Here is a 24,428-nt window from a genome sequence, read left to right as displayed (position 1 = left end):
ATACACAACTAAAACAAGTGCACAGTCATGAAAGAATGCAGGATGTAAACTGAGTGAGGCTTATACAGCAAACAAAATCCTGAACTTATTTAGCACGTTGAAACAATCTCACTTGAGCTCCGTACACCTCCAAACCCACCGTATCTCACTCTTAGAAATATTAATGTAAGAAATCATTACTGGATATGGTTTTTTGACTCAAGAATTGGATACCAGATTTCAGTTTAAAATGGAAAACTAAAAACGAGTTTAAAACAACCTGACGAGATGGAATTGAAATATTTTTCCTGGTTTCAGTGAGTAAAAATCTATAAGAAACAGTCAAAAAATCCTATGAAGTTTTTTGGTTGCAGACCTGTGTAATCGATTAAGTTCAATCAAGTAATCCCGATTTACGTCCAATTTATGTAGGTTATGTAGTGTGGATAACCAAGGCAATGGCTCCTATATAGTAATCCTCCTAGAGAAAGGGTTTATTTATTCATGGGTAGACATGGCCAAGATGAGTCTGATTCATTTAATACCATGACACAGCCCAATTGGGGGGAAACGGGCAAGGATGACAGGACTTTTAACCCAAACAAATCCTCATGGGAGATTTATTGAGCGATGAACAAATTTATCAAAAAGATGTTCATTGGTCTTTCAGCTCCTTCAGTCTTCTAATTGCAGACTTCACGGTAACAGCAGATGTTGTGCTTAAAAACAAAAACAAAAAAAATGCATGCATCACAACTGGGACCATCATTTGACAACTGATATCCCCTGTATACTTCAGCAAGATGATCATATAGCCTTTGATAAGAAAATTCAAGATTGCACTTTCCCATAGAAATAACATGGAACAAACACTTTCACCAAACAGCAAACTTACTTGTATGTCCAAGCACCTCCAGCTACAGTCTTCATGCAAGAGCCACAGTTCCAGATGCCAACGGCCTCTCTCTTCATCTTAGTCTAAGAGAAATTAAACAGAAACATACATAAGACTATGCCTGTAACTAAGGACGCACCAATAATCGGGCTGATACAGTGCTCATATACTCACTCAAATTCTGATACCAAGAACCAATGCTATGTAATTGAAACAATTTGATCAAACATCTAGATGCACTATAGTGCAGAATATACAGTTTGCTAATGTAACCAGAGACAAATTTTAGCGCAAATTCTTGGGAAGTGAGAGAAGAAAACCCACTAGCAGTAGCACTAAAAGCAACAGAGGCTTTTACTCAGTATATTGCTGAATAGGTCCTGTCGCAGATTTAGAGAAATACCTCAGAGCAAGGGTCTAGGTTTCATATTAACATTGGGGGGGGGGGGGAGAGATACTGGGGTCAGGGGCAGGACATCATTTTGCATTACAGGATGATTCTGTAGTCATACTGTATACTGTTAATTTTTTTAAATTTGCAAGCTATTGCTGTTAGTTGAAATTTATCTTCATTATTACTATTATTCATCGTCACAAAAATGGTAATTTAAGTGCATTAATGTCCGACATCATGTACTCAATTTGCGAGAATTATAATTATGTACAAATTGAGAGATTCCACCATGAATGTCAGGCACTGCACAATGGAAAAATGACCTCACCTAGTGTGCACCTGTCATTCTCCTGCACCATGTTCTCTCACAACATATCCTAACCTTTTTTTTTATTAGAGAGAGGTGACAAAATCTACGTAAGTGGGTTACAGTAAATAGAAGTATACAGAATGGAATTTAATACACAAGGAGTGTAAAGAATAAAAATGTAACCAATGTAATGTTATATACTGCTGCAATGTACCTAAGCTCATGCATCCAAAATGAGAGCATGATGAAAAAATTAGTCATAGATTGTGATTATCAGGGGCCAAGCACTATGGCCTAAGATACACTGGCCACATTTAACATCAAATGTTCCATTAAAATGTTTGTAAATGAATGTGTATCAAGTATGGCTTTATATGTATGTTACTGTATAAAAGCCTATGGACTATGGGCACTATAGAACCACCATAAGTTGGGGCTGGGCGATATGACTTGTTAAACCTACAAAATTTTAAAATTAAAATAATTGAAGCGGGCATAATATGGGGTTTCATAATCCCATTTGCAATGTATTTTGGCAGAAACTAAGGAGTGCCTGAATAATCTTGTTTCCATGACTCCATTCTGGAGGTATAGGCTAAAATGTAAAACAGCATTATAGCGCCACCATCAGGCTGCTGGGTATAATTCCGCTTGCCTGAGTAGTAGGGGAATTCTGCACCACTATACCAAATTTGGCATTTCTACACCTTACAGTCTCTGCTCCCCGTATCATTTTAATGCATCGTAATAATAAATTAAAAAAAGATGAATCCAAGCAAATACAGTAGGATTCCAGCATTGCATGCTTGGACCCCTAATAATAATAATTACTATTAATGCTCAGCATTGGTTGGCTGCTGGAATTGCTGCACTGTGAGGGAGGGGTGTAGGCACAGCATGCACTTGTGTTGTGCGCAAGTTGAAGCGGTTGATTGGAATTGTTTGGAAGTATATTTGAGTGCTTGTGTGCCAGTACAGTTTACGTGCGTGGTTGGTTTATATATTTAAGATATTTATTTTGGTCGGCGTGAGTGCTCGCCTGTCCTTGTTAAACAGCACAAGTATTATAAACTGTGATTGAGTTGCAGCTGCGGGTGTCACATGAACTGCGTTTTTGTTCTTCGCAAATACACACACACACGTGGGGTAATGTCTAACTTCGGTAACATTTACTCTGACAGCTACTCCTGAATTTTGCTCAGTTGCCTGTCGGGGTTGGGAGGACATTGTCCACTTTTTTCCCCGCTCCGGCAATAGCCAGCTTTGAGAGGGTTTTTTTGTGGTATTTTGGCCTCCCAAGAGCAACTTCACTATTTTAATTAAACGTGGTTCAGCAGAAAGTTAGTCTCGGGTAGGCAATTGTTAATTTGGTTATTTTAAAAGTTTATGGTTGTTCTCTGATGCTAATGGATAATTCAAAAAGTTCTATTTCAATGCAAGTGTTAACTTGGCGTTTTATTGTACCTGGCGCCTTATTGTATTAACTGTGTTAATCAGCTTAAAAGTAAATATGCTATATAAATATACTGTGCTGGAAGCAAAGAACGGGGTCATAGTGAATTAGGTAATTATGGGGCCAGCTCAGTTTTGTGTTTGCAAGATGCTTGCCCTTCTGGATGTTTGCGTCCAGTCGGACTTCATCTGCGAGCGATGTAAGCTAGTGGACTTTCGTAGTCAAGGTTTGTGACCTCGAGGAACAACTGGCTCATCTAATGCAACATGGAGTTACAGGAGAGTTCATACACCTTTTAGGGAGATTTACGTAACAGGCAGGGAGAATGAAGAACAAATAGGTAGAGAGCCGGGTGAACGTAGGTCATAGATGCAAGAAAGAGCATACACAATTTATAGAGGCAGCATCACCTGTGTCTAACCACTTTCAGGTGCTTCCAGCTTTAAAGCCAGAAGAGACTGGGGAGGCAGGTGAGCCCTTGGGTCATGAGGAGTCCCCTCCCCCCAGAAAGAGGGAGGTTATAGTAGTAGGAGAGATTCAATTATTAGAGGTGTAGACAGTTGTGTGCACCTGTGATAGAGGATCCCATACGGTGTCTTGCCTGCCTGGTGCCCAGGAAGGGGACCTTCTGAATTGTGTGCACAGGCTTTTGGCCCCAGCCGGGGTGGATCTAGTGGTCATGGTGCATGTTGGCACCAACGACATAGGCAAGGGTAGGAAGGCTGCTCTGCAGGATTAATTTATAGAAGTCAAGAATAAGACGAAGATCCACGGTGGTACTCTCTGGAATACTTCCTGTGCCACGTGCAAGCCAAGCCAAGTTAGCTGAAATAAGGAGAGTAAACACATAGCTAAAAGGGTGGTATAGAGGGGTTCACTTTTATGGGGCACTGGAAGACCTTCTGGAACAGGTGGGACCTGTTCAAGCCAGATGGGTTGCATCTGAACCAGAGGGGAACCAGTGTATTGGGGAGGCGTAGGTGTAGAGTAGTTGAGGAATGTTTAAAACTAGGGATTGGGAGGTAGGGAGTTAAGAATATAGGTGGGGAGAGAAATACGGTGGCCGAAAAAGACCAATGACATTCAGCATAAAAAATGTCTAACAAACACATTGAAAAGCAACAAAGCATATTATTGAAGTTCACAACACATTTGCACACACACTACAAATTCAGATGCTACACAAATTCAGAACACTTAAAATGACAACACAGGCAAACCACATTTTACAAACATGCTGCACATTCACAGACGCACCGCAAACAGAAAAACAACCGCGACTTCGGAAACCCACTGCAAATAACCACAACACAATGGTTATTCAATAGTGTTATCGGAGGTCACTGTATCCGGGCGATAATTTACAGGTGAAAAGTTAGTGGAAACTGAATCTGTCCCAAGCATTTTGATACTTAAGCATTTTTTGTACAAATACTGTTTAAATAATTCATTTTTATTAGTCAAGTAGTCTGCTTATAGTGTCTAAGCATGACCACATATGGAAAAAATGTAAAACTGATATTTTTTCACTTTACTGTGGTCCGTCTGCTTCTGTCTAGCTACCTGAGGCTAAAGCTGCGTGCACATAAAACAGAAAAAAGTGTGTTATTTTCTCTCAATAACAAATATGGACTCAAAGCTTATGATAAACTTCTAAAAATGAGCCATAGAGATGCAGTGGCCAAACTACAATAAGCTATTTTTCATGTACAGTACAGTATAACGTACTTTATACACAGTTCAGTAATTTAATTTGTACAGCTGCAATTGATTGTTTACCGTAACCCAAAACCATGCAGTTTGCCATATTAACAGCAAAGTTTTAACATCTATGTTAAAAACATTACAAGCATGTGACCACCCGGACAAAGTGTCCTCTGGAAACACTTCCGTGGTATTTGAGGCGCATCTTCGAAGTTGACGTTGCTTTCTGTATTTGCAGCGCGTCTGTAAAATGTGGTTCGCATGTGTTGTCACATTGATGAAAGGGTTTTCTTAATTTGTGCAGCGTCTATGAATTTCCAAGGTGTTCGCAGCTTTATGAACTTGAATAATAGGCTTCGTTGCTTTGCAGCACGTTTTTCTATTAGACATGCATTTATTTTGGGCTTTCTTGGCCACCATACAGAAAGCGCAAATTACAGTCGAACCTCTTTACTACGTACAAGACGGGATATCAAAAACATGTACGTTATAAGCATAGAATGTTGTAACCAGAGTGCAAGATGGATGAAAGAACTCACGAAATATCCATGTAAATGATAAAACTAATAGAACAGACCCTTACATTGACTACAAAACAAATGAACACATTATTACTTGCTAAATAATTCTACAAAGCTCATTTGGATCCTTGAAATTTTCCTTAAATTACTCACGATTACTTGGTGCCGGCCGGCGATAAACGGCAACGAAAATACACAACGGCTGGTCAAAATGGATTTTTAAAATAAACATTCGCATCCAAATTGGCATTTGGCCTGAAAATATTAATGATATTAAATCATAAAATCCTTTACTTCCATTATTATTCTGAATTCACAATTATCGGCATGACCGGTATTTCACAAGGTTTAATAAAACAAACAATACGCACATAACACTTAACAAGCCATTACTACGCAGTCCAATAACAACCGGTTTAACCCATTTAACGCGGGAAGTTACAACGCAATAGACAAATGTGCATTGTCGGGCGAAGATCAGGTAGATACAGGTAGATGTAGCGACACAAGTTGTGGTTGGCGGGGAGAGTCCTGTATGTTGTATTGAAGTTTACGCAGTAAGGGTGTACGCTGTAAACAATGGCTGCTATTTATAAAGTAGGCACTGTTAAAGGCTTACCCTTTGCTAGGAGAATTAGAAACAAAATTCATGATTTAGAGGCTTTTAGTTCATCATACTCTCATACTCATGACATTATAGGAATAACAAACATGGATGAGTGACAATGATAGAGAATATGGATGGTTACACATTGTCCCGTAGACACCAGATAGGCAGGAAGGGAGGTGTTGTTGCAGTATACGTATACACAGTACATCAGGACTATAAGTAAACACCAATAACCACCACATAATTTATTAATTTACCTGGGATATAGTGGGACACTTCTATAAATTAACTTAAGATGGAGGAATTAGAATAGGATTGTTTTCTGTTTTTTTTTACTAAGTTTGCTAATACCCCTACCAGTGGAGAAGATCTTCTTGATCTTGTTTTCTATAATGAGCAGGATAAGATTAGAAAATTAGAGGTTTTAGAACCACTGATTAGTACTGATCATAACATGGTTAAATTTGCGGTTAGTGTCTGAAAAGCAAATTCCAAAACAAAAATATACAATGTTGGGAAGGCTAACATTAATAGTATGAGACAAACTAGAAATTATATTCTGGATGGAGTTAAATAGCTAAACTGTTGAAGAGGCATGGTAATTTTTTTTTTAAGTACATTGTTGCAAGTGCAAGAGGACTTCATACCTGTTTCCAGCAAAACTAAATCTAGGAAACTGCAACCAAGGTGGTTTACTATGGAAATTAGGAATAAAATCAGTAGGAAAAGGGCTCTCTTCCAGAAATGGAAAATAACGAATGTCAGAATAAAGCAGGAATATCCAAGTCTACAGGTTGAGTTAACATTAGACTTGCTAAGAGGAATGTAGAAAGGAAGATTGCACTGGAGGCTAATGATGACAATAAAAGTTTCTTTCAATATTTTAACTCCAAAAGAGCTCTAAAAGCTGAAATCACTAATCTGTAGGATAGTAAGGATCTTATAAATGAAAATGAGTTTGATTATTTTACATGGGTGTTCACAGTAGAGAACACAAGTAACTTGCCACCATTCAGTACAAATACAGTGTCGTCTATGACCAATATATGTATAACTGAGGCTGATGTGGCACAAAGCCTAGCTAAGCTCAAAATAAACCGCAGGGCCAGATGGCATTTTACCTATAGTTATAAAAGATTAGGGATATTATTAGTAAACCTATAACTTTACTATTCCAGAAACCCTTATCTGCTGATGTGATACTTTCTGATCGGAAGAATGCTAATACCCATATTTAAAAAAGGGGATAGAAGTAATCCTGCAAACTATAGGCGAATCAGTTTAACTTGCATAAATGAAAAAGTAATGGAAGCTATAATCGAAGTGAAAAGAGTACATTACCTAGATAAAAATATTCTGAAGGATAGCCAACATGGATTTAGGAGAGGTAGATCATGCTTAACTGATCTACTTGAGTTCTTTGAGGAAGCTACAAGAGAAATTGATCACAAAACAGCCTACGATGGTCTACTTAGATTTTCAGAAGGTCTTTGATGTTGTCCACCACAAACCACTCCTACTAAAGCTCAAAGCTGCAGGGATTTTAGAAACTGTAGCAGCTTGGATGAAAAACTGGTTAACAGACAGGAAGCAGCAGGTAGTTTTTAGAAGCACAATGTCACAGTGGGCCTACGTTCATAGAGGGGCACTGCAGGGTTCAGTTTTAGGACCATTATTATTGTTCCTAATTTATATTAATGATATTGTAACCAATACATACAGCAAACAAGTTAAAATTTGCAGACTACACTAAGGTGGGTGGGGTAGCAGATACTGAACTACCAGCACAGAAGCTACAACGGGATTGTGATTTAATTAGTGATTGAGCTGATACCTGGCAGAAAAATTTAACAGATAAATGTAAGGTAATCCATGCAGGGAGCAGAAATATAAAGTACAGATATTTTATGGGTTCCACTGAAATAAAGGTAGCTGATTATGAGAAATGATTATAATTATGTGTATGTTGATGCTTCCATGTTCCACTCGGCAGTGTAGGGAAGCAATTTAAAAAAAAAAAAGGACAATAGGATGTTAGGTTGCATCTCTAGCTGTGTGGAGTTTAAGTCAAGGGAGGTGATACTACGATCATACAATTCCTTGGTAAGACTCCACCTAGAATATTGTGTGCAGGTTTGGTCACCATACCTTAAAAGGGACACTGCTGCCTTGGAAAGGGTTCAACATAGGGCTACATGAATGATTCCTGGTCTTAGAGAAATGTCTTATGAGGAGAGGTTAGCTAAGCTGAATCTGTTAAGCCTTGAGCAAAGGAGACTAAGGGGGGACATGGTCCAGGTATAAAAGATTCTAACAGGCCTGGATGCTCTTCAGCCAAATGGTTACTTCAATATTAGTTTAAATAACAGAACTTGTGGCCATAGGTGGAAATTAGCGGGAGAACGTTTCAAAATGGATTTGAGAAAGCACTTCTTTACACAGCGTGTGGTTAGAGTATGGAACAGTCTCCCTGCTAGTATAGTGTACCCCAAAACCCTGGGTTTCTTTAAATCAGAGCTAGATAAGATTTTAATAGCTCTGAGCTATTAGTTAAGTTCTCCCCAAAACGAGCTTGATGGGCCAAATGGCATCCTCCCATTTGTAAATTTCTTATGCAACACTATTGGTCCCTCGTGAGTAAATTCTCTTTTTGCGTACGCCATCTTGCTCTCCATGGCATATCCATACATATACAGGTGAGAGAATGGTTGGCTATTACTCTCGCATAATTCCTAACAGCAAGCTATCAAATGATGTGTACACCTGTTATAGTGGGTTAATCTCACACTGAGTGTCACTGTGCCCGTTTCAAGTGTTTAATAGCAATACACCACCTTAATTAGCACAGTTAGTGTAGAAACCAATATGACAAACAGCCAGGCAATGATTCCCCACACAAACCTTTCCGCAGAAAGAGCAGGTGTACTTGGCGTGCTGGCTTATCTCGATCTTCTTCACCATCTTCCTGAGAGAAGCCCCGTAGCGGGTACCGTACTTCCCCACTATACCCACCTTCTTGGTGCGCTTGGCCTACGGTACAAAGGTGCATTAAAAATATTAAGAAACGACTTGGCTCGCAGTCAGGAACGACCTGGCGCTATGCTTCTAAACATGAATACGAAATCATACAGAAACTTTATCGTAGCGGTTAATGTTAGAATTACTATACACTTCTATTATCACGAAGACGGAATGGAGGAGAATCTACGAATCTATAAATAAAATTAAAAAAACACACACACAACCGAAGCCTACACTCACAACTTACTTACAAACCGTGAATATAACATCCGAGTAACCACAGATAAATAAACGGCAATTTAATATTCAGAGCAAGAAAGAACGGGACACCAAACAGAGACATTTTATTATTTAAGTATCTAGTTAGCTTCAGACACGTTTTAGGTCACATAGTAACTAATAAGCATTATTATTAAATTATTAAAATAAGCAAATATGATGTTCTTTTAACGGATGGATTTGGATTAAAAATATACTGCAGTCAACGACTTCGAACTCACCATTTCTTACGACGAGACTTAGGTCCAAAAAGAAAGAATGCCCTGCGCATGCGCATTATACTCACAATTGCCGACTGGCATTGTGGGATACAGGCGGACCGGGTGTCGTAATCTTTTTTTTCCTATAATGAACAATAGTTACAATACAGCAACAAAGGAGGTGTCATGCAACACATTAACACTGACAAAGCATGGGGAAAAATAATCGTTACTTGGGGCTGCGGTAACTGAGTGAAATGACACGGGTAGGTGCCCGATGCGTGCAGGTGTTCTGAAATTACTTCTTAGCCATGAATGTCCTACACGAGTTAACTGCGCATGCTCGTTCGCTACTTAACACACGCCCATAAATATCTGGTGCTTTCAGTGTTGCCAAGTTAGCGACATTGTCGCTGTGTTTAGCGAGTTTTTAGACCCTTCTAGCGACTCGTTTTCAAAAAAGCTGATTGGAGACTTTTGGAGACTCTGATGTGAAAGCACGTATCGTTTTCTCTTCTCACCGAGCAGCGGGTGCTGCCGTGGGCTCTCCTCCCGTCCCAAAACGCTCATAGGCGGCCAGTCATCGCGTAGCAGGCTCAACCAGCTGTAGTCAGAGCAGGAGTTGTTCACCTCTCCACGGCCAACTGCAAATGAACCGCGCATGCGCGAAGCCGCCGCTGGCTGATCCTGCCTTGGCTATCAAAAATAAGAAACGTAATGAAGACATAACTTATAAACGCAAACACTTTATATTGAAAGATGGATTGATAATGGTTTTATTTTAGTCAGTTATTGAATGAAGATTGTCTGTTGTTTATATATGAGAGTTTTTTGTCCGACTATATTCCTGTTTCTACTAAAGAATATTGTATGGTTTTTGACGCGACATATAGTGGGGTAGTCCTCCTGCTATCATCGGCTGTAAAGGGCAGAAACTGCACTCTCCCTCATCTAGTTCCTGAGGATCTGTTTATAGGCAATATTTGTCCCCTTCTGAGTAAGGAAGCGACCAACAAACGCATTAGACATAATTCAGAGGAATATTGTATCTAAGGCAGCTGCAGTGTTTTAATGGAATAATCTGTTCGATGACATAGATTGGGAATCTACTTGGATGTTACCTAGGACTTTCATTATTTCGAATAAGTTGCGGGAGGTAACTTTAAAGATTCCTCACCGTTGTTATCCAGTGAATTGTAAGATTTAAAAATTTTAAAAGAGATGTGTCCCTTTCTTTTGGATGTAATGCTTTTGAAACTATAATTAATTTATTTAGGGATTTTAGATACAGTAAGATATTCTAGACAGACCTCAATAATTACATAAACGCAGTCGTTGTTGTTTTAGTTCTCTTCTACCATGTATATTATCACTGTGAACTATATCCTAAGATGTGCTTGTAAAGTGTTTGTATCTAGTACAGCATTAATAATAAAAAATAATAAAAAAACACCAGAGTGGAAAAAAGAAACAGAATAAAGTTCTTTGTAGTATTAAACGTATTTGTGGTGTTTTTTAACCACCTCTTTTATCTCCCACGACATTATTCCTCTCTCCTACAACGTCCATTACAATTACATGCACAATATGCAAATAAGGCGATAGCGTCATTTAGCGACTTCTAGCGACTTATAGACAGGCAATAGCGATTTTCCTTGCTGAGGAGTTGTAGTGATGGGAATTTCGGCTCTTTTAAGAGAGCCGGCTCTTATGGCTCGGTTCACTTAAAAGAGCCGGCTCTGTAGGCTCCCAAGTGGCTCTTCAGATGTTATTTGGTGCTTAAATGAATGTATTACAAAAAATAATGTAAAATTATTAGTAGGTTAGTAGTAGTATGGTTGGAAATCACGTGCAATCATTTTAGCCAATTCCTCATCAATTGTGTTCTGTTTTACTGGAGTCATAGCTTTTTGCACAAACTGTCTCAAGGAGCTCTAGGTTGTAGGTCTAGGTGGTTGTGGTGCTGTACTGGATGACGGTGTAGACACTGACAAACTGGCACTTTCAACAGTTGCAGTAGACAAACTGTCACTTTCATTAGTAGCAGGTTCACTTGCTTGTCTTTTTTCTTCCCACTGCACTGATGGATGTACAGTTTTCAGGTGCCGATGCAGGTTATTTCTAGAGCCTGTTCGATATGAGATTTTAACCTTGCATGCTCTACACACTGCTTTTGTATTATCAATGTAATTGAAATGTATCCAAATTTCGCTCCGTTTCCTGCAGTCACTCATTTTGTCACGCGACTTAAAACTTAAAGCCCAAGTCGAACGCACCCTGCATCACCGCCCTCCCTCTCCTGCTCAGAGCAGACACGCATCGTATAGTTGACCAATCCGTGCGGCTTAAAAAAAAATAGAGAAATAAAAAAAGCGGCTCTGACTCCGGCTCACAGGCAGGAGCCGGCTCTGATCGTTCACTTCAAAGAGCCGGCTCCGAGAGCCGTTTCGTTCGCGACCGACACATCACTATTGCCAACTCCTTAGTTGTAATAGTAAAAAAGCATAACACTTACCTCTTAGAACAGATGATAACCAGAATATCCTATATCCATTTCATTGTATCAAATGGGAATGATGTTGATTGTTCATTCATGATACCTAGGCTGACATTGAACCAATTCCAACTAGTTTCATTCAGTTCGGATATCTATATCAGCTGATCTAGCCCACCACAGAAAGAGTCTGGCAATGCTCATTCATGATACCTAGGCTGATACTGAACCAATTCCAACTAGTTTCATTCAGTTCGGATATCTATATCAGCTGATCTAGCCCACCACAGAAAGAGTCTGGCAATGCTCATTCATGATACCTAGGCTGATACTGAACCAATTCCAACTAGTTTCATTCAGTTCGGATATCTATATCAGCTGATCTAGCCCACCACAGAAAGAGTCTGGCAATGCTCATTCATGATACCTAGGCTGATACTGAACCAATTCCAACTACTTTCATTCAGTTCGGATATCTATATCAGCTGATCTAGCTCAAATTTTGGTGTGTCTGGCAGGGGTAACCCACCACAGGAACTGTCTGGCAATGTTCATTCATGATACCTGGGTTGATACTGAACAAATTCCAGCTAGTTTCATTTGGTTCATTTATCAGCTGACCTAGCTCAATAATTTGAATTCATTACCACACCCCTCACAGCCACACCCACCACCACGGGCCCAGCTGACATCTATTCTGATGAACTGTCATATGCCCCCCGCAAGATTACACTAAGGGAAATTGGTTCGCTAGGCTGACCCCTCTGGGCTCCTGGTCTATAACCTCAATAATGTGTTCAATTTGGGAATAAAACTGCATCTACTACTGCTCATATCTGCATTACCCCAACATTGCCATAAGGAAAAGGGTGTATGCCAAATCTGGACCTGTGTGGGTTTAAGTATTTTTCCACATGAAACACCATTTCTATAGATCTGAGATTTGACATGGAGTATAAGTAAAATCAAACCTGTACATATGAACATTTTATAAATGAGACCTGAGGAGTGCAGTTGCAAGCACTATTAAGTAAGATCCTTGTCCTGGTCATAGAGGATCTGAACTGGTCTTTGCTTCATGACTGTCCTCCACTGAGGGCATGATGTCCAAGATGTCCTCCACTTCAGGTTCTTGATGCACAGTGCAGATTCCCATTTGCGTGAACCACTGACTGTACTCACCGCTCAGTATCACAATTTCATGCAGGCACTGGGATGTGTGCATGAACAGTGCAGGTCTGAGTAAATGAAGGCTCATTAGCCCTTGTGATGAGGTTAACATGGTGCAATTTCTCCCAGGTGGACAGAGATACACACCAGGCAGAACCACTCCTGAGGGGATGGGGGTACAGTAGCTAGAGGCAGGAGGTAGCCCAACCCACCCCTCTCCTCCCCAGGCTGTTGTGCAAAAAAATGTGAACCACTGAGGCAGACACCAGATTAAAATAATTTAATTAATGCTGGCTTTTAAACATTAAAAAAAGAACAGGCCTGTATTCATATTTGTGCATTTTAAGTGACTTTCCAGCATTGCTTCCAGTGAAGAAAATGTTTAAAATTGCCACAAATGTCAAACTGTGCCAATGCTTACAGAACATTAGAAGAATCCCATAAAAAGTTTAAAAATAGCACTTCAACAAACTATAAACAATCCGGTGAATAAGTCACATTCATGTTGAGGTTGGTACATGAGCATAAGTGTAATCCACGTATGATTAATGGAGAAGCATAAAATTCTGAAGGAAACTGCCACTATGGATCAGATTGCTGGGGAGATGCAAGGAATGAAACCGCAACTGGGGAGCCTGTAAGCACAAAGACAGATATGTCAGTGTCAGAAATGAAGGCCTGCAGACCTCATGCAGCACGCCGTGCTCCGCCTTGAATGATTTCACAGACAGACTAGTGCCTCATGGGGGTAGCATCTTGGGATGCAATAGGGGAGACAGGCAACTCAAAAACAACCGGCTTCTATTTTCAAGCAGCCACTTCTACTGATATTTCACCATATTTGCAGCACAAGTCATGTGACTCTACCACCTGTTCTCAGGGCACTTAAATAACAGTTAAATAAGCTGCCTGTAGGCCAAGTCTGCCTTCACTGTCCTTGTATTCAGTCAGAGGCCAGCTGGGCAGCTGGCTGGTCCCAGCTTTGTCCTTATGCTGGATGAGTGGATGAAATATGTCGAATCACAGGTGACCACTTGGGTTACAATGGACGGTGTGTCCAAAGGGGCGTTAAGAGTCTGGGGGGGTTAACACTGAGCCAAGCTGCCCATGAGACTATCATATAAACAACGCAGTTAGCATCAGAGTAAAGTTACAGCCACAAACACATGACGGCTGAAGCATTCACACCAACAGTTACAGAAGCTGATATTCACGCTGAAGCCAGAGCTGCAACAATCCTTTGGATTTGGTCCTAGGTGCCAGCCCAAGGCAGACACATCTTAACAAGCCCGGAGAGAGGGAGGGAGGGCCAGCACATCCAGTAAAGTGACATCAGGGCCACAGGGACCAGGCAGGACAAAGTCACACTTGACGTCCAAAAGCAGCTTTCCGGTATAATTCCTGTATTCCAGCACGGGGGGTACTTTCTGCCCTGCATCACCATGGCCCCCCACTGGCAATATGGCTTCCAGTGGTTCTAGAAACTCACCTTTCTGAACGGCTCCCAGACGCTGTTGCACAGCCTCCAGGTGCTGGATGTACTCGCTGAGCGAGTGCTCTGGGTCCGAGTATGGGAGTGGCCTAGGAACACAGGGGCTGGGGGAGCTTTAACACTAATAAACACATCCTGATGTCACATAAAGAACCATGGGGCAACCTACCTGTTCTGAAGATTAAAGGCTGATGTCGCAGGAGGAAGTACAGGAGAAAGTGCTACTCTCTGGGCAGGACCATGCTTGTGTGTGGGTGGGAAACAGATGTCACCCGGCTGTAGCTGCATTGGTAAAGGTACGCGGGTAGCACTGCCTGCAAGGTGACGGGGAACAGTGTTAGCAGGGATGACTGAAGGGGGACGACAAGACGGGGTTAGTAGGAATGACGGGGCATGCAGGTCGTGGGTCGTGGTCACTCACTGATGCCGGGTCCATGTTTGTTCGAGGCCGGATTCATTGCCCCCCTTCTGACAGACTTGTGCCACTTCCTGACCAGAAAACGGAGCCTGGAACAGCAGGGGATGCAGAGCGGAAATGCTGTGAGGCTGCAGGGCATGGAAACCATGCTCCACAATGGGGTTCAGGGTACCTTACCGTGAAATGGCGATTATCACACAGACGGTGGTCCTGAAGCGATTAGTGGGGCGGGTCTTGAAAGCAGCAGGGCAGGGGCATGCGCCCATGAGGCCGAGGAGGGACAGAGTGGCCAGCTCGCAGTCCCGGGAGCCCCCTAGCTGCAGCAGCAGGTACTTTTTCTGGTAGACGAGTGCCTTGCGGAAGCTCTCAGCCCGCAGGTACTTCAGATAGAGCCGCTGGACCTGTGGATCACACAGATCCACTCAGAAGTACCTCCCATACAGGCCTGCTGCATTTTCCACATCTAAAATCTTTTAATACCCACAATACAAGGATAGAAAGTGCCAAGTACACAACTCCAAAAACCCAAAATCACCATTATGTCCAGGTCGTTGGTTTGAATCCTGACACTGGCAGCAGAATTTCACTTTTAGGCCTTAAATCCAAAATGCAACCCAGAGTTGGTGGAAAAATGGCTTACCTGTGCCCCGAGCTTTGCACAGTCAGCGACTGTCACAGGGCCAACCACCTCTGACAGGGATGCCCACTCAGTGTGCCTAGCCTTCTCCTCCGCCACAGACAGCTCCTGGGGAACAGGCATGTGAAACCGCTTCTTATGGTCTCCTGGTTGAAGCTACATTCTCAAAAGTCTTCTACTACTACTAATACTACTCGGCATGCACGGATCTCCAGTCCTCACCTGGGAGTTCAGCTGCTGCAGGTCCTGCTCCAAGTCAGTCAAAGTACAGAGCAGCTCCTGCAGGTCGTGTTTCAGCTGCAGCCACCCACTGTCACAGCTGCAGACAACAGCAGAAACCTAAAGGCACGCCCATGCCTGTCCACATTACACCCTCACATCCCAGGCACACCCACCCACATTCCCCAGCTACCCCCAACAGGAGTAACATGGAGAGCCCAAGCTAGTTAGTGAGCCACAGTGACATGATGGGGGGGGGGGCATCCTCTACACCACACCTGCTGTGGGCTCTGTGAAGGAGACGGGTCACTCGAACCCTGGCCAACTGCAGCTGCTGCTGGGTAATTTGCAGCTGCTGCTGGCTCTGGGGACAGGCGTGGCTTGACATCCCCTGTAGGTCTAGGAGCGTTTGTTGAAAGTGGTTGATGCGCTGCTGTTGCTCCTCCAGCTCCAGCTAGGGCCACAGGGTGGTAGTCATGCACATGCATCAAAAACCCTTAAGAAAGCCAGCATTTGGTGGTGGAGACATTTCCACTAAGGAATAATGTGGAAGAAAAGTTGAGCTGATCTCTACAGATCATCAGGTGCTTCCACCCTACCCAGCAGACTGACATACCAGCCTCTGATGCTTCCGCTCCTGCTGGTTCTGCCAGTCCCTTCTCTCCTCCTGCAGTTCCTGCTTGTCGGTGTCTAGCTGCTGTTTATCATGGAAACCCTGCTGCTTCTCCAGCTTCAGCTTGAGATCCTGCTTCTCCTGCTTCTCCTGAGTGAGGGAGGCAGTCAGCCGAGCACTGAAAGAGCTTGCCTCCTCCAGCTTCAGGGTGAGATCCTGCTTCTCCTGCTTCTCCTGAGTGAGGGAGGCAGTCAGCCGAGCACTGAAAGAGCTTGCCTCCTCCAGCTTCAGGGTGAGATCCTGCTTCTCTTGCTTCTCTTGCATGAGGGAGGCACTCAGCTGAGCACAGAGAGAACGCGTGTCCTCCAGCTTCATGGCGAGATCCTGCTTCTCCTGAGTGAGGGAGTCGGTCAGCTCCTCCAGCTGCTGTACTGCCTGACTGGCTCTTCTGCTCTCCTGCAAAATCAGCGCGTCACAACGAGAAATCTCGATCTGGAGCTCTTTGCGGAGGTTGCTGCACTGTACATGCTTCTGTTCCAGGGCACGCTGAAGTACCTATAGAAAGAAACAGAATGTTTAGTCAATGAACCCCCACTGAACGAGGTTTCTAATCCCCATTCCAAACCATTTCCACACACCACCTGATTTTGTGCCACATGTGTGTGTTGACTGCATTGCTGCTCCCTGTGCACCTCCTGTTGGAGCTCCCGCACCTTGGCCTTTCCATGCTGCACCTCCTGCTGGAGCTCCCGCACCTTGGCCTGTCCGCGCTGCACCTCCTGCTGGAGCTCCCGCACCTTGGCCTGTCCGCGCTGCACCTCCTGCTGGAGCTCCCGCATCTTGGCCTGTCCGCGCTGCACCACCTCTTGGAGCTCCCGCACCTTGGCCTGTCCAAATTGCACCTCCTGCTGGAGCTCCTGCACCTTGGCCTGTCCTTGCTGCACCTCCTGCTGGAGCTCCTGCACCTTGGCCTGTCCTTGCTGCACCTCCTGCTGGAGCTCCTGCGCCTTGGCCTGTCCATGCTGCACCTCCTGCACCTTGGCCTGTCCATGCTGCACCTCCTGCTGGAGCTCCTGCACCTTGGCCTGTCCATGCTGCACCTCCTGCTGGAGCTCCTGCACCTTGGCCTGTCCATGCTGCACCTCCTGCTGGAGCTCCTGCACCTTGGCCTGTCCATGCTGCACCTCCTGCTGGAGCTCCTGCACCTTGGCCTGTCCATGCTGCACCTCCTGCTGGAGCTCCTGCACCTTGGTTTTTTCATTTTTTGCCTTCTCCTCCCAGGACAGGCACTCGACAGCCTGGCTCTCCAGCTGCACCCTGATGTGGAGGGTTAAGGGTTAGTATGTAGCAAGGCCTGCACCTGCAGGAATGTGCTTTGAAAGAGAACCTGCTGGGCTGCTGTACCTCAGCCTGCAGGTTTCGCTGTGCAGCTCCTGCTGGCTACTGGCAGTGGTTTCAAGTAGGGTATGTTTCTTCTCTAGTTCTGTCCTCAACTGGGCTGCAATATCCTGCTCCAGAGACAGGGAACTGCGCAGCTTCTGCACTAGAACTTGCTCCTGCTGCAGTCGAAACTCCAGCAGCTCCACTACGAGCAGACAAAAGTGTGTGTGAGGCTTGCAGTCAGAGGAGCCACCACAAGAATCACAGCTGGAACCACCATGTCTGACCTTGTCTGTGCAGCTGGTGCCGCTGCTGGCTTCCCTCCTCCTGCGCAGCACTCAGACAGTTCTGCATCTGCTGCAGCTGCTCCTGATTCTGCAGACTAGCAATGCGCAGCTGAGTCTGCAAGCTCTGCAGCTCGGAGAGAAGGCTACGGCGGTCTGCAGACAGTAGCTGCTGCAGGGATGACCGCTGGTGCTCATCCTGAGGGACAGGTAGGTCAGGCTCCAACAGCCGCTCACAGAGCACAAGGTCAGCAACCACCCCTTCAGAAAACCCTCCCCACCCAAACATAGGTTCCAAATCCCTGACCTGCTGTTTGAGCAGCTGTTCCAGGTGCTTTGTGAGAGGATCGGGATGCAAGGCCACATGGGCAGCTGTAATGGACGACAGTTCTGAGCACAACCAGTGCCACTCACTGGCTAACATGGTGCTCACTGCCTGGATTAGCTCTGCACGCCAGTCAGCTTCATTGCTTTGACCCTGCACACAGAATGGTACCCAGAATGCTCTCCACGCACATGCAGCCTTAGACCGTACATTCAAGCCAGACTTCAGGAGGCTGTAGCACACATACACACCTTGGGTCCATCTTCAGCCATCCTACACAGCAGCTCTTTGAGGGACAGAACCGCTTCCTGCAGAGCGTGCTTCTCTTCCTGCCATTCAGGGTGTACTGCATCAGCACATGGGCGCTGAGAGAGGGCCAGCACCTGGCAGGCCTCCTTATTCAACTTTTTCAGCAGGCCCTGGATGGTGGACAGACAAACTACAATTAGAAACAAGCTAGAAGCTCTCTGGACCAGACTTAGACATTGTCCCCTACCTGCAGCTCTGGTGAAAACAGTTTGTTGCTGGCAACCACACTGTCTGCCACAGTCATGCCACGCTGTCGCAGGTACTCCAGGAAGTTGGCATCTAGGCGCTCTGTGGTCTCCAGCTCCATCTGGAGCCTAGCACCGAGCTCTGACCTCATATCTGAGGGGGAGGGAATAATGAGCCTGGGGTCAACCCATGGGTGTTGCCGCCATTAAATCTGAGGGGGATGCGTCCCCCTCACATCTCATAATTATTCATTTGGACCCTCCCAAATTTAACATAAAATATTAGTTTTATGCCAGTGCGTTCCCCCACATTCAAAATGCTTCTGACACCCCTGGGTCAGCCTGAGCTCTGCTGGTCTCCGAGCATCTGACAGGCCCAGTGCCATTAAGAGCATCGCTGCAGCACTGGCCCCAGAGACTTACTGCTGCCATAGCTGTTGCTGGTGAAGTCCTGTGGGGAGCCACCAGGGGTGCTGGGGGGGGTCAGGTCCAGGTGCAGCAGCCCCTCCACCTACGTGGGGTTAGAGATGACAACTGAGGCCATCTACAGGTTGAGAGCGACGGTACGGTGCAGGCAAACTGTTGGGCAGGTACCTGCTCCAAATGCAGAGTCTCCATTATGGAGAAGGTCTTGGAATCAGACAGGGGCTCTGGTGAGCAGCTGCTCAGCGGTTCTGTGTCTGCCCGCAGGCTCTCTGGGGGCAACGAGGGCTCCTTGCTGCACAGCTCCAGGCTGCTGTAGTCTGACAGGCGCGAACCATGACCCATGCTGCGGTCTTGACACCGTAGATGCTCAGGGGAGTAGGCAGACACCCCTGTGGACAGCAATGGGAGGTTGCCTCCTGCTGCTGCTTCCTGTGAGTACCACGGCATAGCCTGCAGGTCATACTGCCCATGCAGCTCCTGCAGCTGCCACTTCCCCCGCAGGCTCCTGAGCTCAGCCTTCAGCTGGTCATTGACAATATGTAGCTCAGTCAGAGCTGCATCCTTCATCTGAGACAGAGAGAGAGAATCGCCCAAGCAAGTGATGGAAGGCCTGTGCTACAAGCAGATCACGTGACATGTGACCGGCAAGTTTCCATAACCCCCCCCCATTTACCTGGCCTTCCTCCAGCAGCTTCTCCACCCTCTCAGTGCAGGAACTCAGAGCCTCTTTGACAGCAGCAAGCTCCATCCTCAGGGCCTCCAGCTCTGCCCCCTTGTCTTGCAGAGCACCCTCCGCCTTGGCAAGGGTTGTTTCTGCACATGTCTGATGGAAGCAGGACAACAGGTATTCTATCCAGCCTCAAGAAGTCTAACAACTGTCTGCCAAATTGCCCAAGCGCCGGCCACACCCTCCCTGCTACACCTCCATTCATATGGATTAAAACTACTTGCATAGTTTAATCTTGAAGCTCCAGCAGCCAAAGGTCTCTGTTGCATGGGAGGTTATCAAGGCTGGCATTTCTGCAGAAAGCCTGCTATATCAGACTCACCAGGACGTCTCTGTGAGCTTCTGCGTACCCCACCTCCCCAGCTTCGAGCTGGGAGTTCAACTCCTGAATCTGAGCAGCAGCCAAAACCACTTCCTGCTTCAGCTTTTCTACTTCCTCTTGCAGCCAGCCCTCACGCTGCTTCAGTGCTTGACACTCTTTAGTCAGCTCCTCCTTTTCCACCACGGACAGCTTCTCCCGTCTCTGATGCTCCTCCAGCTCCTGCAAAGAAGCGCTTAGCTGCTCCACCTGCGCCTGCTGCTGGGACAGACTCTCCGTGAGGAAGGCAACCTCATCTTTCTTCCCTGCCCGCTGCTGGTCCTCCTCCAGGCTGTGACCCAAGCTCTCCAACTGGCTCCTGAAGGTCTCCCCCTGGCTGCTGGGGTGCAGGAGCTGCAGAGCTTCCTTCTCACTGTGCACCAGGTTCGGTCGGCTCTGCAGGTCATGGCTGGAAGTGTGACGGCCTGCTGCCAGGGTTCTGTGTTTTTCCTGGGGTTCGTTCACCTCCAGACAGCTGGGTCCCAGCTGTGTTATCTCCTCCTGCAGCTTATGGATGACTCCGTGCAGCTGCTCCTCCTCTTCCTCATGTTGCTGACGCAGGTGCTGCTGTTCATTGCGGAGATGATCAATCAGGGACCGTAGGTCTTCCAGCTCTACCTCTATCTGGGGGGGGGCAAGTCAGAAGGCCATACAGACAGATACTATTTTTACCCCCCCCCCCCCCACAGCTTCACTGCACCCCCATGACAAACCACAAACCTTGCTATTCTGAAACACGTCCACTTCCTGTTGAAGCTGATGAATCTCCTGCTTCAGGTGGTCAGTGTCCTGGTTCACCTCCAGCAGACCCAAAGGGAGCTGCAGTGAAGATGTGGTTTTATTGTCCCCTCTGTCTTTCCTGTGCAGGGAGCTCACCTTCTCCGGGGAAGAGGGACACCAGTCAGCCCCAGCACACCTCTGTGATAGTTGGGAGCGAGTGGATGGTGGCCCCACCTGCAAGGCTGTGACCTCACACTGCAGCTGCTCAGTGTAGGCAGAGTTCTGCTTAGTGAGCTGATCCAGCTGTAGATTCAGCTGATAGACCTCCTCCTCCTTCACTGTCAACTCCCTCTGCAAGACCTCCAACTGCCCCGACAGCATTTGCACCTAGGGAGAGACAAGTTGCAGTTAAACCCAACACCCTGCATTTTCTGGCCCAGATGCCATGCCACACACCTGCATCTCCTTGCTCAGCAAGTCCTGTTGTACAGCCTCTAGCTCGGCCCGTAGTTCAGGGTCTGGCGTAGCATCAGGCAGTCGATGGCGGGCCTCGTCAACCGTAGACTGCAGTGCAGATATCTGCATACACTGCGAGTACTGCTGCTGCTGGAGGGCCTCCCTGTCCTGCAAGAGGCAGCTTTTCAGTGTGCACAGGGAGCCGCCTACAGCTGGCACATGCAAGTCCTCGCCATGGAGCCCCATCTTCACCTGCAGCAACTCCACCTGGGCCCTCCTGACCCTGTCCAACTCCTGCTCCAGCTCTCGCATGCAGCCAGCCATCCTGTCGATTTCCTCACTTTGCTCAGCGACCTCGCACTGGTACTTCTGCTTCACCAGCAGCAGAGTGCTGTAATCATCCAGCTTCTCCTTCATAGACGCTTGCAGGCTCTCGACCTGTACACAGCAGCAGTGGGGGCCCATGCAAGGTGGTCTGCCAGCCTGAAGGGCTTTAACAGCACAACACCTCCCACCGACCGACACCGGGTATGGGGGTACATGCCAAAGCACTGCTTGGTTTGTTAACCAGTTAAATGTTAGCTGCACCCCTCGCCCTTCATTTATGTGGGAAAAGCCATTAGTTGCCAATTCAAATGGTTACTGTATGGCAGAGATCATGCTCTGCTCGGCCCAGGTAACACACATGCTGAGCAGCAATTGATGTCAGAGCAGCTTGTAGGTCATCACACAGACAAGACATTCAGAGGCACAGCACAAAGAATATGCTCAGACCACGTACCTGCTGAGACAAGTCCTCCACCTGAAATAAAGAAGTCGCATTAAAGCAAAGGCGCTTAACAAAGGTCTTAGATTGAATGGGACACTGCAGACTGCTACCCTGCGTCCAGCACCGTCATCCCCAGCACAGCCCCGGGTCTGCCGCTTCAGCTGCGCCTCCAATTTGCAGATCTCCTGCTGGAACTCTTCTCTCTCATGCTCCCTTTCCATGGCCTGGCACTGTGGAGCATTTTCACCATCAGATACACTATAATGCCAGAAGTATTGGGATACCCCTCCAAATAATTGAATTCAAGTGTTTCAATCACTTCCATAGCCACAGGTGTATAAAATCAAACACCTAGGCACGCAGACTGCTTCTACAAACATTTGCGAAAGAATTCAAGTGTAGTACCATGATGGGATGCCATCTATGCAGTAAGAGAATTTGTGAAATTTCCTCATTACTAAATATTTCACGGTCAACTGTTAGTGGTAAAGGAAGCAATTAGGAACAACAGCAACTCAGCCATGAAGTGGTAGGCCACATAAATCACAGAGGGGGGATAACGTATGCTGAGGCGAACAGTGTGCAGAAGTTACCAACTGTCTGCAGAGTCAATAGGTGCAGACCTCCAAACTTTGCATGGCCTTCAGATTAGCTCAACAACAGTGTGTAGAGAACTTCATGGAATGGGCTTCCATGGCTGAGCAGCTGCATCCAAGTGCCTTGCAAAACGTTGGATGCAGTGGTGTAAAGCATGCCACCACTGGACTCTAGAGCAGTGGAGACATGTTCTTGGGAGTGACAAATCATGCTTCTTTGCCTGGATGAATTTGAGTTTGGCGGTTGCCAGGAGAATGGTACTTGCCTGATTACACCGTGCCAAGTATGAAGTTTGGTGGAGGGGGCATTATGGTGTGGGGTTGTTTTTAAGGAGTTGGGCTTGGCCCCTTAGTTCCAGTAAAAGGAACTCTTAATGCTGTAGCATTCAAAGCTATTTTGGACAATTTCATGCTCCCAACTTTGCGGGAACAGTTTGGGGATGGACCCTTCCTGTTCCCATGACTGCACACCAGCACACAAAGCAAGGCCCATAAGGACATCGATGAAGAAGTCTGGTGTGGAAGAAATTGACTGACCTACACAGAGCCCTGACCTCAATTAGATAGAATACCTTTGTGATGAATTACAGCAGAAACTGTGAGCTAGGCCTTCGTATCCAACATCAATGCCTGACTTCACAAATACTCTCTTGGAAGAATGGTCTAAAATTCCCATAAACACACTCCTAAACCTTGTGGACAGCCTTCCCAGAAGAGTTGTGATTGTTATAGCTACAAAGGGTGGATCAACTCCATATTAAAGCCTATACATTAAGAATGGGATAGCAGGTGTGTCTATACTTTTGGCAATAGAGTGTACATTAATTAAAGGAGGAGGTGAGAGCGAGCTTGGGGCTCACATCAATGAAATGCCGATGATGCTTCAGTTGTTTTTCCAGAGCCTGGATTTGCTGCAAGAGGTCCTCATTGTGGGCCTGTTGCTGCTCCTCCAGCTCCATGTTGCGGTTTGTCTGTTCTTCCAGCTCAGTCTCCAGATGGCGGAGCTGTGACACCAGCCCACTGTGGTCTTTCTCTGCCTGTCGCTGTACATCCAGCTTTTCCTGAGCCAAGCGCAGAGTCTCATCGAGAAGACCTGCCGGACGGTGGAGGCCCAACTTAATACAATGTGAAGTATTGACAATCACAAGAGGAAACAAAAAAAAACACAGCAGAATGCACTGCAAACCAGGAGAGAGCAAGGACTAGGCACCTACAAGCAGCAGGAAAGTCAAAGTGAACAGGTTACAGTAAAGAGTGTAAAAATTTAACGTGCACAGTTAAGAAATGTTGACCACACACATATACATATGTACACAGGCAGATAAGCACAGATATGAATACATACACAAGCACGCAAACCTGTGTCAGGCTCCAGACCTCCTAGAGGTCACCAAAACAAAGCTACCCATCAGCCAGTAAAGCATTCCTCCTTTAGACCGCATTTCTCAGCACTTTGACAGGTGGAATACAATCAGCTGAAAGCC

General features: G+C 45.7%; 2 protein-coding genes across 51 annotated transcripts in view; both read right to left on the bottom strand.

The window, feature by feature from the left end:
- Window positions 1–569: 569 nt before the first annotated feature.
- rpl37a (ribosomal protein L37a) lies at window positions 570–9,527 on the bottom strand. Its single transcript, XM_049013429.1, has 4 exons — window positions 9,388–9,527; window positions 8,768–8,896; window positions 875–957; window positions 570–698 (listed from the first exon to the last, which is right to left on the bottom strand). The coding sequence occupies exons 1-4, from the start codon at window positions 9,388–9,390 to the stop codon at window positions 635–637; spliced, it is 279 nt and encodes a 92-aa protein (XP_048869386.1). The 5' UTR covers window positions 9,391–9,527; the 3' UTR covers window positions 570–634.
- A 3,768-nt stretch (window positions 9,528–13,295) lies between these two features.
- Window positions 13,296–24,428, bottom strand: part of pcnt (pericentrin) — a 42,672-nt gene continuing 31,539 nt past the window's right edge. For 6 of the 50 annotated variants that reach the window (XM_049031549.1, XM_048971633.1, XM_048969392.1 and 3 more), the window contains 25 exons: window positions 23,805–24,037; window positions 22,459–22,578; window positions 22,361–22,381; window positions 21,580–22,017; window positions 21,358–21,510; window positions 21,124–21,279; window positions 20,368–21,027; window positions 19,992–20,141; window positions 19,487–19,885; window positions 19,316–19,403; window positions 18,895–19,046; window positions 18,650–18,817; window positions 18,381–18,551; window positions 18,077–18,272; window positions 17,814–17,994; window positions 17,048–17,726; window positions 16,413–16,964; window positions 16,075–16,250; window positions 15,800–15,896; window positions 15,581–15,685; window positions 15,118–15,341; window positions 14,944–15,029; window positions 14,692–14,836; window positions 14,520–14,626; window positions 13,296–13,665 (listed from right to left, as the gene is read on the bottom strand). In XM_049031549.1, the coding sequence (XP_048887506.1) occupies window positions 13,613–13,665; window positions 14,520–14,626; window positions 14,692–14,836; window positions 14,944–15,029; window positions 15,118–15,341; window positions 15,581–15,685; window positions 15,800–15,896; window positions 16,075–16,250; window positions 16,413–16,964; window positions 17,048–17,726; window positions 17,814–17,994; window positions 18,077–18,272; window positions 18,381–18,551; window positions 18,650–18,817; window positions 18,895–19,046; window positions 19,316–19,403; window positions 19,487–19,885; window positions 19,992–20,141; window positions 20,368–21,027; window positions 21,124–21,279; window positions 21,358–21,510; window positions 21,580–22,017; window positions 22,361–22,381; window positions 22,459–22,578; window positions 23,805–24,037 (5,510 nt within the window). In that variant the 3' untranslated portion in view covers window positions 13,296–13,612. The remainder of the gene's footprint in view (window positions 13,666–14,519; window positions 14,627–14,691; window positions 14,837–14,943; window positions 15,030–15,117; window positions 15,342–15,580; window positions 15,686–15,799; window positions 15,897–16,074; window positions 16,251–16,412; window positions 16,965–17,047; window positions 17,727–17,813; window positions 17,995–18,076; window positions 18,273–18,380; window positions 18,552–18,649; window positions 18,818–18,894; window positions 19,047–19,315; window positions 19,404–19,486; window positions 19,886–19,991; window positions 20,142–20,367; window positions 21,028–21,123; window positions 21,280–21,357; window positions 21,511–21,579; window positions 22,018–22,360; window positions 22,382–22,458; window positions 22,579–23,804; window positions 24,038–24,428) is intronic. The other 44 variants (XM_048970238.1, XM_048972820.1, XM_048971414.1 and 41 more) reach the window with 43 other exon arrangements.

The sequence above is a fragment of the Brienomyrus brachyistius genome, chromosome 1 (genome assembly GCF_023856365.1).
Source record: "Brienomyrus brachyistius isolate T26 chromosome 1, BBRACH_0.4, whole genome shotgun sequence".
Lineage (NCBI taxonomy): Eukaryota > Metazoa > Chordata > Actinopteri > Osteoglossiformes > Mormyridae > Brienomyrus > Brienomyrus brachyistius.
Note: the sequence above shows the minus strand (reverse complement) of the source record. Positions and strands in the feature narration are given on the sequence as shown.